The sequence below is a fragment of the Pundamilia nyererei genome, unplaced genomic scaffold, assembly GCF_000239375.1.
Source record: "Pundamilia nyererei isolate P.nyererei 1_Seehausen unplaced genomic scaffold, PunNye1.0 scaffold00086, whole genome shotgun sequence".
NCBI lineage: Eukaryota > Metazoa > Chordata > Actinopteri > Cichliformes > Cichlidae > Pundamilia > Pundamilia nyererei.
The window spans coordinates 2,456,516-2,477,233 of record NW_005187487.1 but is presented as its reverse complement, the minus strand read 5'-3'; the positions used below and the strand labels follow the sequence as shown (position 1 = coordinate 2,477,233).

At 38.0% G+C, this 20,718-nt stretch overlaps 1 protein-coding gene across 1 annotated transcript in view; it reads right to left on the bottom strand.

The window, feature by feature from the left end:
* Positions 1-20,718, bottom strand: part of babam2 (BRISC and BRCA1 A complex member 2) — a 123,174-nt gene that overhangs the window by 86,126 nt on the left and 16,330 nt on the right. The window contains exon 4 of the mRNA XM_005738773.2: positions 18,961-19,055. Coding sequence (XP_005738830.1) covers positions 18,961-19,055 — 95 coding nt within the window. The remainder of the gene's footprint in view (positions 1-18,960; positions 19,056-20,718) is intronic.

The following is a 20,718-nucleotide window of genomic DNA, read 5'->3' as shown; positions in this document are numbered from 1 at the left end:
CCTCTGGTGCAAATTACTGACCTCTGTCATCATTTTAAGTGGGGGAACTTGCACAATCGGTGGCTGACTAAATACTTTTTTGCCCCACTGTAATGGGGTGATAAATGACCCAATTCATCCATTTTAGTTGCTAAAACAACTTGGTTGCTTGAGACCGTCAAAGCAAGTGACCAAATAGCCATGCCTCATCATGTGATGGTGTACTAAGTCCAAATAAAATAATAATAATTATAACTTAGATTTGTATAGCGCCTTTCAAGAAACCCAAATAAAAGTGCGAGTGTAGAGGATGAAAGGATCAAACAAGGGACTTTCATCCATGTTCAACGTGAAACCAAAAGTAAATGTGGAGTTATTATTTTTAGACAAAAGCATCTTTCATTTTCAGTTACTTAAAGAAAATATCTGTTGTCAAAGACAGTTTGGTTAAGGTGTTTTTGTGCTGCAAAACTCTCGGATCACAAAAACTTTGAAACTGTAGAATGTGGTCTTTTCATTTGAAAAACTAACTATTTCCCATTACCTTGGGATAACACATAATAAAACACATAAACTTCTTAGGTAACACAGATGTTTTGCCTGTATACTATGTATACTAAGTAATGCTGTAAGTAATGGCAATTTTGAGTCAGCAAAAACTCTGACAAGGCATAATAATGTCTTTATCCCCATATCCATCATATTTCATCTGCACACTCCTCAAATATATCAGCACAACCTGTTGGAAAATTATAGACTACAGTATAGGTTATTTTGCAAGGAGCAATCATGGAGCGCATCAGGTAGTGCACTATATCTTCTCTCTCTGAAGGCTAACAGGAAGTATTTTGGAGCTCATGGTATTACAAGCATATATAGAAGTGGACATCTAGTTTAATCCCTATTTGGGGTGAAGCATTGCTGTCAGCTAATCTCCAATTTTAGCAACATATTCCAAACTGGTTACAACAGCGTAAAATGTTGTTACCCAACTGAAAATAGTTGCATAGAGAAAGAAAATAATACTATTTGTATCAGTAAAGATAGACCTTAAGAACATGGTAGTGGGGAAAAAACTGGTTCATCTTGGAAAAAGGTTAGTTGCCTAATTCTGAAGAGCCTACTTCCCATTACAGATTGAGGAGGAAAGGGTTGTGCTAAAGGATGTCCTGTGGCCACATTTAAACTGATATGGAAAAGTACTGAGTCTGAACTGATGTACGTGTCACATTTCTGACCTCTGTTGCCACAATGATTGAAGATTTTGGATAACAAGGCAATTTGTATTGTCAGGATGCATACAAGAGCCCAACCGCTTAATTTACTTATCTGATTTTACTACAGCGATTAAATATCTGATGTTTGAATAGATTCGATTTAGTACATGTCTAAATGCTCTGTTGTGAATCTCTCTTTCACCAAACTCAGTTTTAGTCATCACAAGCAGAACTTGACCCTTTGGGACCAATATGCAAATTTACAGGATGGAGCTACAACCATCTGCCACATGTGAGTGAGCAGAACCAACCAAACATGACCAACTGGTCTAATTCTACCAAATAAAATAAAACAAATTGCCCTTTTCCCCCCTCACTCTGAAAAAGAACCCAATCACTGATGCGCAAGGAATAAAACAATTAGAATTAATGTGAACAACACCGTGCAAAAAATAAACAGCAGAAAACATGTCAGGTCTAATCAAGACAAATGGATGGCTGCGCTCTTGACAATGAATGTTGTGAGAGCTTTATAACAGAGATGCAAATCAAGACCAAAGCAAAGAAAAATAAATTACTGATTTAATGAGTCTACCTCATTGTCTGGACTGGAAAAGGCTGTGCGTGTTTAAAGAGAATCAAACGATAATTTAAAATTGCTCTTTGACGAGTGGCCATTTGCCACTTCTAGTTTTTACACAACTGCTGCCTTGTTCACAATCATCCAAGGTGATTAGATACAAGTCATTTTGGAAAAGGTAAGATTAAATCTGCCAGCGGGGAAACTTTTTCTCCCCAAAATATTTAACATGCAGACAATGAGGAGGGGAGGGAAAGGGGTCAAATGAACGTTTTGGTTTAAGGATGATGGCCGTCTCGTGCAGCCCCCTGGTCCTGAAAAGTGAAAGTGAGTCTCCATTCTGAAACTCATTCTCATTCTGAAAGTGAAATACTGCTGGCAGATTCAAATTGTGGATAAGTCAGAACCAAGTCATGCAACTTGATGACATAACCACACTGGCCCAAGTAAATGTGAAACTTCCCCAACCTAAATGATGAGCAAGCTTTAAAAGGATGCCTTTTCAGTAAGCACTGAGTAGGTGGAAGGATTAATAGGTGCTGGGAATGCCGTAACCGTTAACATGCATTATATTAAGGTATCAAAATCAGGATCTATTTGACTTGCATTAGCTTGTCTCCTCAACTGTCTGTCTCCCTCTTGGCAGTCCGGTGGAGAAGGCTTTCATTGTTTCACAGCAAACCACAGCCTCTTTTTGTCAAGGGAGGAGGAATGGCAAGGGCAGGCTAAACAGAGACGGTGACCTCATCGTCCTGACCCACCAGTGGTTACCAGCAATGCCGGGATTCCCGAAATAAGGGGGAGATGAAAACAAGGATGGGCATTGTCCAAAAGAGGCAGTCAGTGCCTAGGGGTAGGAGGGAGCTGAAACCGAGGAGAGACTGAGGAAGTGCTGTGTCAGGATTGTGACACAGAATATCAGCGAAGCTCCACTGAGGAGGGCGAGAGGGAGGGAGGAGGGATAGGAGGTGAGTGGGTAGGGAGAGAGGGGAAAAAAGAAGGCTAAAGAGCTCAGGCAAGCAGTCCAAGGCCAAAGAAACTGGACTGAGCCTAGGAATTTATACTCCCTGTGATAGGTAATAATAAACATGTGAAGTAAACTCAGTGAGAGAAAAGTATTTTTTAATCAGTCTTAAGATTAGACAGCTGTGATGAACATACCACAGAACTGCTGTTGAGAAAAAGCAAAGCAATAAGACAGGCTATTTCACAGAAACACTCCCTCAGTAATTACAGTTAAGGTGCCCTCAAGCTTAGTACTTAACCTCTCCTTCAGTGGAGCTATTCATTGGCCAATGACACAAGGGCTGAGCTTCTGTTGGGTGGCTCCCAGGTAAAAGAGACTGCTGCTGAAAAGGTTGACTTTGCCCTGCATAAAACTGCTCTGTGCTCAGGCATTCATTTAGCTGGTTTTGTAAGGAACACTCCAAAGTGAAAATGATCATGGATACTACAAAGCTGCTACAGTTATGTTATGAATATATGTCACAGTTTCTACCTGCCTCACCCCAAACGGTCACGGCACATTGCTGTGCCTCCCTGAACCCAGTTCTGCTGGAGGTTTCTTCTTCTTAAAAGGGAGTTTTTCTTTCCCACTGTTGCCAAAGTGCTTGCTCATATTATGATCATATGATTGTTGGGTTTTTCTGTTTTCTTTGTATTATTGTAGGGTCTTTACCTTACAATATAGAGAGCCTGTTGTTGTAATTTCTGTGCAAAATTTGTTGCCCATAAAGCCTAAAAGTGTTTCAACACACGCACTTTCAACATTCTGAGCGAATCACTTTGGGTTTTTGTTTATAGTTGCCCTTTTGCACAAAATCATTTAATGCCCAGTCAGACTGGCTCAGATGTTTGTGTTCACACCAGCAGGTCCGCCTGGTATGCATGTTTGAAAATCATAGAAGTATATAAAAGATAAAAATAGCAACCTGGAGGTCACACAATGGTTTGTAAAGTCCCAGTACGAAGCCCCAGATTGAGCATTATTGTAGTCGGCATCTCTGTTTTTTGAGCCCAGGTATCACAAGCGAGGCATCGATGTGACTGAGAAACTGAGGGACTCTGCATTCTCAATTCTAAAGTATACACTGCTCCTTTTTTGACTCCAGTGGGGACCATAATTTGCAAAATGAGCACTTGAAACTGGTGATTGAAGCCAATAACCTCATCAGAAAAGTGTCTACCAAAGTCACAAATCAAGGTAGCAGAGGACTGACACATTGAAAGATGCTAAGATATTTCACTGGTGACCACGCTGCTTTGTTATACATTTCATTGAAGTCGAATGTCAAAAGATCACCAATTTCAGTGGCAAACCTTTCAGTTGATGCTTCATAAAAGCTTTAAGCTGCTGGTGGTGCAAATGAATACTCAGGGAATCTAAACATTATATTCTTATGTTCTGGGGAAAAGCTGTAGCATATTTTAATGCACTCAGTTCACTTTAATCAAAAATTTTTTACATTCATGGCATTCAAAATCTCACCAAAATATTACTCATGCAATGAGCAGAAATATATTTAACCGAGGTACTATAGTTGAGATAATTTAGACTGAATCAAAGTGTTAAACTAACTTATGGTCTGACCAACAATGCATCCAGCACTGCTTCTGAACCCAGCTGTTAGGGCGGCTAAAAAATGTATAGTTAAAAACAGTGAGTGCACTTGTCTTTGTCTTATATTGTTCGAATGTTCTGACTTTGAGTTAACAAGGTAGAGCTTGAATGCTGCAGAAAAACATTGGTCAAACATAGACGCAAGCAGAATGAAAAGCACTGAGCCAAAAAGCAATGTTCATGTGTTGCAATGTGTGTGTCTGTGTGTGTAGACATGAGAGTCTGTACAGACTCTTCACTGAATTGATTTTACACGCTCTGCTGAAGGCTGTGTGTGCCAAAAGAAATCTATGTGTATTTTTTTTCATGAATAGGATAAGCCCTGCGGAAAATGTACAGATTTGATACATGGGGAAAAAAAACAGCAAAAAACAAAAGATGCAATAGTCACAATCTAGGCTATTTGAAAGCTAAGATTGAACATCTGATGAGATGAAGTGGGGGGAAATATCCATCTATATGCCCTCTAGATCAGTCTGTATGGAAGTCACACATCTTTCTTAGGGCTTTAACCACAGGGGGTAGCTATCATGGTCTCAACAATAGTCCCCAGTTCAATCTGGACCTTATAATCCAATTATTTTGTCACAACACAGTGGCTAAACCTGTGTCAAAAGATTAAGCCTAACCTTGGCTGATGATAAAACCAGTCACCTTTAATAAATAAAAATTGATACCTTCCATTTTTGAAAAGAGCTCATATCTGTAAAGGAAGCAATTTATAATCGTATTACCTTAAGATATTAGGATTTGATTCAATATCAATGTTAAAAACTGCAGATTAAAAATATATTGGATTAGCATTAGGATTTAGCATTTTGGAGGTATTCATGTGTCAGCGTGTCCAAGTCAATGCTGAAAATACAGTCAAAATAGCTTAGACATAAATATTATAGAACACTATGCCTTTTAAAAGAAAATGCTACTTCTTTCTGCCTATTGATTAATTTACTCAAATTACAGCTTGTTAAATTAAACGGGCAGTGTGTGGGTTTACGCATGAAAAAAAAATGAAAAGAACAGCTTGTCCTTAAATTAAATCAAAGAGTCCATAAAGAGAACTTGCAATCCACGGGGCCTACTTTTAAAATAGTTGCTCTGCAAACGGAGCTTCTGTTCTCTGATATCTAACGTCTCAGCAGGAGGACCAGTAACTTTGATCTCTCTGGCAAAGAATGGTAATTTGAGAACGTTTCAAATATAGTATCAAATACATTTATCAGACTTCCAGAGTTAACAAGTGGCACTTACACAAAAAATAAGATAAAAGTTGACCAAAGTCCTTTCCTGGAATGTCAACAAGTACTCTAATGTTTCGGTATTGTGGCCTTCATCAGAGGAAGGTTGTAACATCAGCGTGGTTGGACAGTCGTGGCTATGATAAATTCTCACTATAAATCTATTTGTCAGCTTTTTGACAGGCTGCCTTGTGAGCTGTGGAACTTGATGATTTGATTTAGTATCTAAGGAACTGAGGGCTCAGTGAATCATCTTTTACTTCCAATTCTATCCACAACATTATGGAAACCAACAGGTTTTAAGAGCTGAACGATGGCCGGGGACCAGGATTGCATGATTTCCGGTTTAGGCCATTCAGTCTCATGTATATCCAATTATTAGCCAGTCTTCTCATGGATCTGCAACATGCGCAGAGCAGCACAGGAAATAGTCACATGCAGACAGTGCTTGCTAAATGTTTGTAACAACGAACATAATTATACACTTAAGACACCTTCACCTTGCTGAACATGGATATTTTAGGTAAAGGGGGTTGTACTGTAGGGATGGGAATTAATACGAATTTAGTGATTCCATTATCAATATCACTTATCCATTCTCTTTGGCTCATTATCACCATCATCTCTAAGCAGCACATCAAAGACATTACATTCATGCAAATAATTACAAGCAGTGTGGTCACATGTTTGTGAATGTTAGAGGTATTTCCTGTCTTTGTAGTGGTCAATGTTGAGGTCATTACTCAAACAAAGTAAAGTAAAAAAGTTATTACACATTTTGCACAAAACACTTTTCTTAAAAGTAACAAAGTACGTTTCTTAATTACACCCAGAAGAAAGACATTCGTTATACTACTCGTTATGTTACTTTCATGTTACTCTCTGAAATGATCTGAAACACACTCAGATGAAAACCAGCACATACTCAGCATTTACTCAGCTTTAACATCATTCTGGGTTCTAGGCTAGCTTAGGGTTCGCATGTTGTCTATGCAGGTGCTTGCAAAGAACTGAAGGTGTGTTAGCATTATAATGCAGTTGTTTTCATCCTGCAGCAGTCTCCACGTTACTATCACACTCTCGTTTTTTTGTGCAATAAAAACAAAAGTAATGTTCATATCCAACCTGTAGTCTGCACCACTATTTTCATCCTCTGACACACGAACTGAAATTAGCTGATCATAGCAAGAGTGCAAGAACCGATAAGCGGGATCGACAGGCAGGCAGACTAACGATTCCACGGAACTGGACTTCTGGGAACATTCTCAGTTCCCATCCCTAGTGTAAGTCATTTTCAGTTAATTACCTTTTTCTTGTACCTCCCTCAGCAGGAGAGCTTTTTTGTAAGAACATTTTGTAACTTAAAGCAATTTGGGGGAAACTGAAGTTCACTAATTTCTTTTATTATAAAAATAAAATGAATAAAAAGTTGACTTTTGTTTATGTAGCGCAAACAAGAAATCTGGAATGTGGAATAATCAGTTTAAGCCGGTCAACTTTAGAAAAGAATAAAAAATAAATAATCTGAATTGGCTAATAAAATTATAACTGGGGCTGCTGACGCTAACATCAATTTTCTGCTTTCTGTACCGCCCATAAACTATACTTTAAAACTTCCAAGCTTACAAAAGAGAGCGTTTTATCATGTTTTCCTGCTTCTATTGACTGTAGACAGATGACTCTACGGTTACAAAACAGTAAATCAAATGCTTCCCATTCGATCAAGATTAATTTAAGCACACTTTTACTTTAAAGCTCTCATGTTTACTGCTAATTTCCAAATTTTAAAACAAAAACAATAATCTGATAAAATCCTGATCTACACATAGTGCCTGAACTAAAATGAATTCTTTCAGAAATGGGGGCAAAGGAAGCACTGTAGGAATATACAATATTAAAAACTAGTGTGTCTTTTAATATTTAAAGCATGTCAATTTCTTCTGATAGCCCCCCCCCCAGTAATCTGACCCTTTAAAGGGACAGCTCACCAAATGTTAAAAAGTTCTCCCTGGTGAGAAAAATGGAAATAATTTGGCTGACAAGAAGGAATCTAAAACTATAACTCACATGTAATATTTAGAATCACTATTTTTTTGTAAATGAAGTGGCCCGATTAAATTCAGCGTAGGAAGGCCCATTCTGAGCTAGGAAACCCAGTGTTTTCATTTTATTTATCCAGAAATTTAAATAAAACTGCTTTATAAAAACTCTATAGTGTCAGGCTCCATCTTATGCAGCACCTTACAAGCTGGGTTGTAACATATTACTCAAGAGAAACAACATAGTTCATATAATAACAGCAATCGGAGTATATTTGCCTGTGTAGCACAGTACATATGTTGAGCATAAGGAAAGAACTCAACAAAAAATAAGTGTTTTCCTTTAAGAACAAAATGTGCACCTAAATTGGGCATCTTCACACTGAATAGACCCAAGTTGACAGAATTATGTCTTCCTGTGCCATCCGTCTGTACCATCTTCGATCCAATATTTATCTTAGGCCAATAAGAGAGGGACTGGCATCTGAAAATGCAAGATAATTATATAGGCCAAGAGAAGATATTTGTTTTTACGTCTTAAATGTGATTTTTATAGATGCTGGCAACCTGATCCAATAAATCGCTGTAGACTTGAAAGTGTGAGGCATTAAAAAACTCCCAAGTATTAAATTAATCTCTGTTAGTCGCTAATTCAAGTGTGGGCTCACACCCTGTTTCGCCCCCGGAGAGTGCCAAGTGTAAGATCATGCTAAATTGCTCTTGTCATGTGTTGAAGACACTTGGCATTCTCAGCCCAGTGTATTTTCCTTCACTGTGATCTGTGCGGTTTGTGTCCAACACAGAACAACTTGTTGACAGAAATAGCACTTTTCTGACTACTTTTAATGTGGTTCACCAATCCACCGTGAGGGCTGAGACCGCTGTCCCATCTAAGTCTTGGCATTTGTTTCATACATCAGCTAGTGTTTAGGAATAGCCAGCACCCCTTTCCTTCATCAGTCTCTGGTTGCAAACAATACCCTGCACATGAAAAGCATTCCCAGACCTGTCAGTGAGCGCTGCCGATAATAAACTCCAATAAAAGCTGGAACCCATTATTCCCAAAAGCAGGAAGGAAGCGGGAGCAACAGTTGGTACACTATGCACAAGTTGACATAATGTAGCTTTATGGGCCATCTGAGTTTCTTTGTTAAAACAGTAACAGGGGACGAGTTGGAGCAGCAGATAGGAAGCGCTCATCAATGCTTGGCATGCAGTATTACCAGAGGGTAACGTGATGCTGGGAATGTTTCCTTTTCCTAGATGGGAGAAGTCGAACACTTAGATTGGCTTCACACTCCATTTTTTATGGGAGTTGTCCTGATACAATGCCTCATTGTGTAAGTCCTCATCTTCTCTCAGGAGTCTTAATTTTTTGGGAAGGTGGCCGGGGGGGGCACACACACGTTTACACGTTCGTGTACATGTTTCTTATTGCTACTAAATAAAGTTAAAAGATTAAAACCAAGGCTAATCTATTCTGCACTTTTCCCTGAGCACAAAAATACGATGTAATCATAAAATGTCCTATTTTTAGGGATGCAATTTTCTGATACAGAGTACTGACCCAATCCCAGCTGGAAAAACACTGGTTACTTTATTTAAAATAAACAAATAATGCATCCATTCGAGCCTTTTGAAGAGTTTTGGTGATATTAACTATAAAATAGAAAGGTATGCAATACAGACTGTCTAAAAAAAAGAAAAAAGAGTTTACGCTCTAGTTATGGTGACTGAAATTTGAGCATTTGATTAGTCCTGTTAATTAGCAATAATTATCTGGTATCTATAAGTGTAGCACACTAGCCAGGTTTGCAAGCTTTAATTGAAAAATATAAAGGTGACACTACACCCTATAATCCAAATACGGTCCCTTTAGCCTTTAGAAATCAACATGACAGTGACCAAAATGCTAACAATGAGGCTTCAAAACAAAAATCAATGTGTAATGTGGCTACATCCATTTTTATTTAGGTCTTTGGGTGAGTCACTTGTCCACTTTGGTGTTTTCACGATATTTATTGACAAATCAAAAAATATAGAATATTTTAAACACTTGTGCCTTCAGCCTTTCAGGTCCAGCACCCCAGATTCTACTCAGGCATCTCTCTTGAATCTGTACAATGCCCGCAGCGTAAACAGTTAAACGCTTGCTCCAAATTAAAAGGGTGGAAAACAACAGTAATACACTGGTGAGTTACCTGTTTTACCAAAAGAGACCAACAGAAATTAGTTTAAGTATGGGTTTGTCAGACAATACGTCTGTCTTTCTTGCCCTGCATGAATACAAGATGAGGTTTATCAAAAATTAAATATCTTACTCAACTGGGGTAATTGAGAGGCAGCTAGACTTCCACCAGCACTATCATTAGCTGAACTATCATTACAACTGGAGCAAAGGGGACAGATGAATACACTAAATAGCTATATTTATTTCCTGACCAGAATAGCCTATTTAGTTTTTAAAAAAAATTTTTTTCTCAGTTACAGGTGACACAGTCCTGTCCAATTAGAGGGAACAGAGCCAAACGAGATATCCTTACACTTCAACAGTTCCAAAATATGTGGGATTTCCAGAGAAACAAGAAAGAGCCAACCTTTGAACCGCACAGCAGAGTACTGCAAAAAGGTTAAGTGGAAACATGTTGAAGCCGTGTGCAGAGAGGCTATCACGGCTAACCCATGCTCTCAGGCATATGTAGAATGGGAAAGATTCAGAATGCAGGGGAACTCCCAAAAGTTTCGTACCTGCACGCATCACTGGACAAGTCTAGACCAGAGAAATTATTACACACAAAGAAAGGGGGAAACAGGGGCCAACAAATGGTAGCATTAGTTGAGTAAAAAAGAGAGGAACCATTAGAGATGACTGTTCTTACATGGTGCAAGCTCACTCCCCGTATCACAATAGGTTAAAGAAGATAAAGAGTTTTGTGATTTCATTGGCCAATGACACCTTCAGATTTGCTTTTGCTGTCGTAAATGGACAGAGTAGGGAAGCCGATTACTCGTGTAGCTGAATGGGTTAACAGATGCAGAGTCTAACAATACTGTCTGCAGCCATCAGTGGTGAAACACACCAAAACATTTTTGCCCCACAGTGGGTTGTCTTGCTCCATCTGATGTCAGTATGAGTGAACGGGAACATTTTGTACTGTTTATTCAAATCACTGTCAGTGATCTGAGAAGACCATGATTTATATTTTCTGGGGCCAAAACACAGAGAACCTTTTAAGGCTTCTCATGTTGCAATATTATTATTATAATACCTATAACTCACTCTAGATGTGGGTGTGCATGCTGACTATGTACAACAAATTATGTGAAGGGAATGGGTGGTAAAGAATTCAAGATTACAGAACAGTGCACCACAATCACAGATCAGCCACGAGCAAAATGCAGCATCACGACAATCATACCCAGACATGCTACAGCATGCGCACTGAATACACAACTTCAAACTCTTACCCAATCAGCTTCAATGCTTTTAAAGTTTTTTTCCTTATCTTTTGTTTTTTCAGAAAGGGGAGGTGGGGGGGGGCAATTCCATACAAACATTTGTACAAACACTGAAGTCCAGTGTGTTGCCATCACTTGGTGAATTAGGGAAGAAAAAATGTATGATGCAACATAACCTACGTAAGGAATTAAAATGGTATTGCTCTCCACCTTCCCTCCCTTCCGCCCTCTGTCTTTGTCATTTCCTCCTTTCTGGTCATTTTTCCCAGCAACCCGTGGGCAGACCTATTCCGCTGTATTCCTGTCACCATGTTAGGTTAACACGTCTTTCCAAACTCCACTTCTCTGAGCTCTCCACCCCTGCTCTAAACACAATCCGCTATCACAGATAAGCCAGAAACTGATCTTCTCTTGAAATCTTGATAAGAAATTTATTTTAAGTGCTTTTATGTTTAATCTTAAGGTGGACATGATCATAACAGCAGCGTTTAGATCTTTTTTTACTGGTGTGGTTTTTTTTTAGAACTAGTCTTCGTTCTGATCTCGCCAGTCTTAGAGAACTGATTATTAGGCACCATTGCTAAGAAGATGAGGTCATTTCAGTCAGAAGAAAATCAGGCAAAATCTTTGGGCTGCTTCTGACAATCATTGGTGAACTTTCCATTGTTGTCACTTGTAAAGTTGCTGATGTTAACGGTTCCAACTCTAGGCCAGTAAATTAGAGCCCCAAAATTCAGAATGGGCATCTCAAGACAAACACTAGGAACTATTCAAGTATTCTCTGAAGATTGCCCCCAGGACTAACCCATTCTCAAATGACTGCACTTACTTATGGCACACTTATGACTTGCTGGCTTTTCTACGAGAATTTAGTCTTTGAAGGAATTGTAGTTATCTTTGGTTTTGCAAGTTTATTTTCTTTATTCAATAGCATGTTCTTTCATGATAATCCGTAGTAATGACATGTTGATTTTAATGGAACTTTCTGTTAAGAAAAATTAATTTAAAATACTTGGGGCACTTGCACTGCATTTGTGGAAAGGCAGTAAATGTGCTTCTAAATATAAATAACAGAGCATTCCTTTCCTGTTTTGGTGCAATCTCTTACAAGCATCAAGCAGTTAAGTTTGTCCATCTTTGGTCAGTAAAGGGACTCAATTATTGTGACTGTAGATGGACTTTTGCGCTAAGTAAACTGAATCAGGATACACAATGCCAAATTGGTCTCACAACGTTGAGATTGCTTAGAGCAATCTCAATCATCTGAGGTCCTTAGGAACAACAACAACAATAATAATAGTAATAATAATTATTATTGGGAGAGGGCAGATTATTGGCCAGTCATCTTAAAACATCACAAACGATTACAGGTTAATGCAATGAATCTAATATCTAATATCCAATGAATAGCCAGAAACCAACAGGGCATTATTTTGTCAGACCATATGTCAAAATGAACATACAAAGTACAAAATATGCAAATCTAGTAACAAATACACATAATTCCAATAAAAACAAACCTTCACCTCTTGATGGAGGTCAGACAAAGCTTCAGTCCAGATTGCTGGCTGCATTAAATGTTAATTGTATTCAAGTGTATTACTTTTGTTTATATCTATATTGCAGTGTATTGAGGCCACCCAAATAAGCCAATTCAGTTAAGGATATTTTAGGGTGTTTTAGTCATCTCCATAGTAAAGTCAAAGTGGCGTGTTATACAGTCTCGACATGCTCGCCATAGTTTCAGTAATCTCCGATAAGCCTCCTTCCCAATTAAATCTTTAGGTTAAACAGTCATGAATGTGTCAGTGTGGTTAAGTGTTGCGGTGGCAATCATAGGCCGACTTAAGATTTATCTCCATGTTGAAAGGAACAATGGCTCCCTCTGAGCCCAAAATAAACCCATTAGACTGGCAGATGACTTTCCATTGCTTTGACATACAGTAATTAGAGTCATGAAACTAGTATGAGGGCTAACATGACTGACCAGTTAAAAAACAACCCACTAAGAGTTTCAAAGCACGCTGAGGCAGGGAGCAGCCCTGGTGGCCAATTAGCAATGGTCTGGATGCTATTTAGCCTACATCTGTAGTTTCCAGTCAACCCTTGCACCCTAACAACAATATAACAGCGAACCTCAATAAATTTGTGACAGACTTTTCTCATATTCTCATGGAACTGTTCGGCTATAAATGGCTTATTTGTGGGACATGTGGCCTCTCATCATCCAGCAGGGATATTTAAAGTCTCTTTCATTCATCATCCATTGTGGTTAAAACTCTTGGAAGGGCCTTTCTTAACAATTACAGAGGTTTGAGGATTACTTTGTTATTGCCGCCTTTGTAGTCCATGTTTGACTTGCTATACCTTCTAAAGGTGGCAAGGCTCCTAGAATTTCCTCAAGTAAGTACAACAGTCACTAACCTCTGCCAGAGGTCTCTTTCTGTTAAAACAGAACTCAAAGTGCTGCTTGCAATGGATTGCTTGGCCACTGGGGATCTGAGTCTAACATTTAAAAGTTTTAGGTTACCTTAAAGCTATAGATATCAGATCAGCTTCCAAATTGACAAGGTTAATAATGTTGAGATGAAAACTAAAACAAAAGTTAATGATAACGTGCTGTCCATAGCAATAAGTCAGCATTGCCATGTGGATAAAACTGACACGTTTTGGCTAGAAAATAATTTGAGACGTTTTGCCATCAGTTTTTGTGAGTACTTCATGTGACTTTTTGCTGTTTTTAACAGAGTGAAAAGTTAATCCACCCATCTAATTTTGAATGCATGAGGGATCAAAAGCACTGGTGAAAACAGCACAAATTAAAAAGCCCCAAACCTCATGCTTCAAGGGTCTGTAGCTTAAGAAGATAAATGTATATTGGTCCAATAGATATGTTATTGTACAAAAAAAAGCATTTCTAAGGAGGTCAGTTGGAAACTTCTCTCAGACTTGACCCTCAGTCGTAAGAGAAGTACAATCTGTCAAGAAAAAATGATTGCAAAATTATGTTTTGGATAAAGTCACCAAACTTTTCGAATGTTTTTACGAGATTTCACTGGTGATTCTATGTACATGCATTCATTTCATCTATTTAGATACAACTTTACTCCTTAGGTTTTTAGACGAACGGTTAAAAGTGAGACCATTATAAAATGTTCGACGAAATGGGACAAGCCTTTAATAAGAGTTGAATTTCTTTTCCATAAAAACATCTTTGGGTGAGTGGGCATTTTGAGACTTGCTAGCACTTCACAGTAACGAGAGAGCAGGCAACGATTTAAGCATGTATTATCGTCACCTCCAAAAGGAAGTTTTAATACATGAAGTTGTGGTGATAGGTTATCTTAGGCATGCTTTCACAATGATGTGATCAGGCTAAAACCGCAGTTAAGTAGGAGCCTAATTGTCTAAAAGGAAACATTTTCACTCAAGACTTTAGAATATGTTATGCAGTTTCTAACGTGCATATAATATTACCAAACCTTACTGATCATCTACTGTGTAGCACATGCATCATGTTTTAGTCCTCCCTTTTCTTTTGCAACAACAATACATTTCTCTGTCTAAACAGAAACATGGATAATAAACCTACTCAAGGCCTGGTGACAGCAGGGAAAAACACAAGCCTAAACAGAGAAGCTAATGATACCCTTGACTGGCTGTAAACAAGAGCAATGTGTTGCTGAGACATCAGGAATTCAACCAGCCACTGACAGAGGACCTAAAATTAGCCTAATGTTTACCCCCTGGATAACAATGGCTAGAAACATAGTCCACTTGAAGTAGAACTCACAAGCACCAAGAGATATTAAGAGACAGTGTCACACAAAAATGTTTTGCTCCTTATTATAAGTGCAAAGTTATTTATTTTCATAAAAACATGTTACTCTAATGATAAGTCACAGTTTTATATATCAAAATAATATTTTTCAGATAACAATCAGTTTTAACAATCTAAATTCCCACGGCCAGACGGTAAGAGATATGAGGGGGAAATTAATGAACTCCACAGAATCGAGAGTTTTTTAACACTGAGAGGGGGATGTACTTACTGAAAATATAGAGGAAAAAGGAGGGAGTGGGAATCTCAGGCAGAGAAACAGACGAAGGAGGATTATGAAAGCATGAAGTGCAAAACGCAGCAAGACTATAAGTGAGAAAATAAACAAGCAGTGGGCTGCCAAGCACTGGCTCTGCGGAGGTACTTCCCCTTATGTGCACAGCTGGATTTATGAGACAGTGAGCAATACTCCCCTCACTTCTCCCAGACTCTGACACAAGCAGGGGAATTTAGCAGCTCCATGCTAGTCTGCTTCAAAAATAGCAATGGATAACTACCCAGTAGTAGCTACAGAAAAGTTTGCACATTTCCAGCTAGCCCTATTGGCATGTCTGTGTTGTGTTTACCATCATCTAATAACCCAACGCAAACATGCCAATAGAAATTACTTTTAAAGGAATCATTGTACAAGGTCAATGGTTTGATTAGTAGCAATTACCAAAGGCTGTGGAGATGACAGAATTATAGTCATATTCATTTATTTCAGAACACATTAAAAAAAAAAGAAAAAAAAGAAAAAAAAACGGATGCTGCACAGTAGCTGAGCATGGGCCTTATGTAGGTACTGGATCCCTGTTTGGCTTCTTCCTTTTAGGTCAGGGGTGGGCAACTCCAGGCCTTGAGGGCCGGTGTCCCTGCAGGTTTTAGATGTGTCCTTGAACCAACACAGCTGATTTAAATGGCTAAATTAGCTCCTGAAGTTCTCCAGAGGCCTGGTAACGAACTAATCATGTGATTCAGGTGTGATGACCCAAGGTGAGATCTGAAACCTGCAGGACACCGGTCCTCGAGGCCTGGAATTGCCCACCCCAGTTTTAGGTCCTTCTCCTTGGCCTCCTCCATTACCTTTTTTTAATGTATTAGGTGTGATTGCGTTGATTGCATCCTATGTTTGGATCAAACAAAATTAATTCATCCGGTGTGTTTTGGCAAATTGTTGCTGGGTTCTGTAATCATTTTTAAATTAAAAACAATAAAGCAGCACAAAAGCCAAATGGGTGCCTTGAAATTGAGAGATGATTACTCAGTTTGTTAAATATTTTTAAACAGAAAATATATTTTTGAATGTCACATACATAAACTGGGACAGTGATATCTGCTGTTACGTACAAATTAGATCTTGAATTGTTGAATGCCCCAGAAAGAACAACGCTACACTACAGTGAAAAGTTTAATGATAAAGTTTTTCTAGTGTATTGTACCCTGCTTTAGCCAGGCAAAAACATGATGACATGCACTATACAATGTGATTTACTGTGCACGAGAGACCCTAGGGTCAGAATGATATAAATTTAATCATCAGAGAGTGTATCTGTAGCTGCGTAGATGTAACTGCGCTGCCAAATTTGCTGTGGCCGTTCAGGCACGTTGTCACAATGAGGCACCCTTTTGCCATCTTGCCACAGTGCGAGTCGTTTGGCCTAATATTTTCCTTTAGTTGCCTCAGGAAGTAACAGTAAAACTAGGCTCCAATAGTTTGACCCTGGGGGATGAAATGCACAACCCTGTAAACAAGGAGCATGCCCCCCGACTGCGCTCCTGATCCAACAAACCCTCTTCATCTCAGAGCCATGGGCTCTGATAACAGTGGCACAGTGGAAAATTAGTACACTGACCATAATACTTCACGGCATGCCCTGGCACCTGTGAAGCTCAGCCCACATATCAAGGCATTTGCTTGTCTCAAACTGCTCTGTAGCTATAACAGCTGTTTGGTAGTAGACATTCCATGCTCTACCTGGCTAGGTAATAATAATATTACTAATAATAATAAACTTTATTTGTACAGAACTTGTGTATCACACAGTTACAAACATAGTAGGTAAACCTCCTGTATGTGTAAGTGTGTGATTTTGCACACTAAAAAACTGAATGTAACGTTGTGATTATAAGATATATATATATATATATATATTAGATAGAAAATAACATAAAAGACAAAATATTAGACTATCCAAACACAGGAAATTAGATTGGTGTAATTATTCCACAATGTAATTTAGGAATGACATGCTAAACCAGTGACCAATCGAGCTGAGATAGAACTCCTAACTGTTTAATCAGCTTAACAATGTAAATATGAAAATTTCTACTTTTGCCATGTTTAACATACATTTTCATTTGTTTACAACTAAGTTGGCTGTTATAAGTTTATGTCAGAAAAGAAAAAACCTACAGAAAAAAATACTACAGACATTCACTCAAACGTATGCTAATTATACAGAGTAGACTGTACAGTATGCTCTATGGGAAATTAGCTGCAACACTTCTGTTTGGAAGGAACAGCCAATGAGAAGAAAGCTGGTTTTAAGTGACAATGCCATTAAAAAAGCAAGGAAATGGGTTTCAGACAGAGCACAAATTGAGAAACTGCACCAAGGGCAGTATAGTATGATGAAATATTATTTTGAACTGTAACTCAAGCTCCTCAAGCTAAAGTTAAAAAAGTTTAAACTTTAAACACTACCCATACTTTTATTCTGTTCATCTGCACACAGCGATTTCAGTGGGAGAAACACTTTATCACTCATCCAAGTGACCTAAGAAGTGATGAAACTTTTCTCCCACTGAAAATGCTACCATGCTGACAGAATCAACGTTTTGGGATTTCCTTACTTGGCTGATTGAGCACAGATCAAGACAACTTTAAACACTGCAGCTGCCATTGCCATAACTGAGAAAATAGAGCCTTTATAAACATTATCAGGATTTTTGCAGATTAGTGCAGTACAGTGATTCTTTACCATCATTACCCATTCTTTGCTCCAAGCCAGCGATCTTTGGGAAGACATAAGCAGCTTTTGTCGCTTGTATTTTAGTTTTTGAGAAATCTTTTAATGTTTGGGCGACAGAAATTTTAAACTTTCTGGTTTAATTGTGAAACCTTTAAGTATACATGTGCTAAAGTTACCCCATGACAGTAAGTCTGACCAAGTATTCATTTGTATCTTTCAAAATCCTTTGGGATTTACTGGAACTTACAGTGATGATGCAATTTTGTGGTGCTTTTATTAATATGCAAAACAAACAACCACACCTCATCTGAAACTACACAATGCTGATGCAATCTGTCCTTGAAAACCAGTTCTCCTGCTAGGCTCAAAACCGTTTGCAGCTGTCCACATACTTCTGTGTTGACATTGTATGGTTAAAAAAGAAAAAATGACTTCTTGGAACCATTTTCAAAGAGGAAAATTAATGACAATTAAACAAAACATGACTGAACAAATACCAAGAATGTCCAGGTAAATTTCCAGGAAGAAGAGCATTCACATGAATCTAATAAAACTTTAAATTACATTTTGTCCATCTAAAAAGAAGTACTCTCTTTATGAAAAAGGGCACATTATAAACATGGACAGTACATTTTCATTTGTTCAGACTAGCTGTCCAGTGAATCACAGATTCACAGAGATGATCAGATGTACAGATAAACAGCAAATCAAAACAATTATAAGAAGTGTAATCACTACAACAGCTAAGGCTCAAGATCCACAGAAAATGCATAGTGTTTGTTTGCTTTTCTAAAATTTAGATGTACTATGAACTAAACCTCTCCTGGCCACTTCAGTCAATAAGGTTGTGACCATCCACCATTTGAAGAATGACATGCAGAATTAATAAAAATGAATCAGAGGTGGATTTAGCAAATGCATGTTGTGGTGTGGAGCAGATGTGGTGATAAAGACTGTACTCACTGGAAAATTATATATATAAAAAAAACCCTTTCCCTCTATTAAACATTTCACATTCTTCCATTCTACTCACTGGTAGTTCAGAGGGTTCAGGGAGAAACTCAGCATCTTCTCCAAAAATAAAATCTGGAGGCAATTCTGGATAGCATGCATTGAAAATGATATCCCCTGGAAGAAAAGAGAAGAATGCGTTATTACTCGCTTTATTACAACAAATCTGAAATGTTTGCTTGTATTGCAGTAAGTGTTGTAAACAGCCACAATTTACCAAGGAAGTGACTGAGCTTTGATCACATATAAGATCATTTCCATTCAGTTTTAATCAAAGTTGGCTTGCTCTAAACAAATAATTAAAAAAGAAAAAAAATGCATCAATCTTCTATATTCTGTCTGGTATTAAGAAATGAAAGTATTTTTGAAGCATTACTGAAACCAGGAAATTGTGGTGGTTGTGTGGTTTTACTAGTTGCACTAAGCACACAAAGTGCATTTAAGCTCTAGCGTCTTGTAGTTTAAGTGCCTTAAATAAGAACATTTCACATGCACTCTTGCAACCATTAAAAACCTTGGCACACCAGCACATTAGCAAAAGTTTTAAGATTATGCATTTTAATTGCATATTTAATTTAAATCCCATATCATGTACCCCATATGGTAAACCACACACTAAAAAAAACTTCAGGCAATACATCATCTTAAGTTTTTTGTTTTTTCTTTTGGTAAATGACAACCGGCTGAATGACAGTGCAAGCTGAATGACACATCCCATAGTAAAAATAGCAATTACTTGTAACAATAACTCTATATTAAACATGTTTTGGTGAGTGATTAGCAACCTGCAACCCTGAGGCTAAAATATACAGTTCCCTTAATTCCTATGGGGACTGACTTTAAAAATGAGCCAATCCCTAGAAACTCTCATGTTAAAATGTTCAATTTTACAGGACAAATAAGAATAAACATCTTCACAGCCTGCTGCAAAACACTATTTTGAACTTTATGGTTAGTTTACCCATTTATATGGGATTTTCCTTAAACTTAAAATTGGGGCATAGCAGCTTTGATTGACAGGTGTGTTGGTATGGCCAGCTGTAGCGGATAGCTTTTGTGTTTGAGCCTTCAAATAATTTTAATGCAACTATCTGAAAGCAGTTTACTCTTCTGGCACGTGTAGTAACACATCATTAATGTAGTTGGTATTTCAGTTTTGGTGAGTGGCATTCTTCTTCTATACATGTTCTTTGGTGATTACCACTCTTAATGAGCAAAGGCAAGGCAACTTTCAAATGTACAGTAAGAAGAGAATCACTCTGCACACTCCTGTCCTATTACAATGATTAACTCAGATACCCACTGCACTCATTGTGTCACAGCTTTGCTATTCTACTGTGAAGCTACAGAAAACACCTACAAGTATGCAATTAACCTTTAGACACATGAACTTTAAAAAAAAAAACAAAAAAAACTTTCAATATTACTCATATAACCAGTAGAATAAATGTAGGTGCACACGACAGCAATAAATTCTAGATTTAAAAAAAGATTATTTTTGCTTAAAGTAAAAAGGGAGAAAAACAAAATATTTCAGTAAAAAACATTATGTTTCATTTTTCTGAACTTAAAGCGTTATATTCATCTTCTTTTGCCTGCTCCCTTTCTAACTTTGCATGCAAACTTGCTCCACCCGAGCTGACGTCCATCTGGCATACAAATCTTGCTGTTTCTCCTGGTAACTCCAAATGAAACTCTTCATCTCTTCCAGCTTCCTGTCTTTTTGGCTACGTTCATACTGCAGGTCTTAATGCTCAATTCCGATTTTTTTGATCAAATC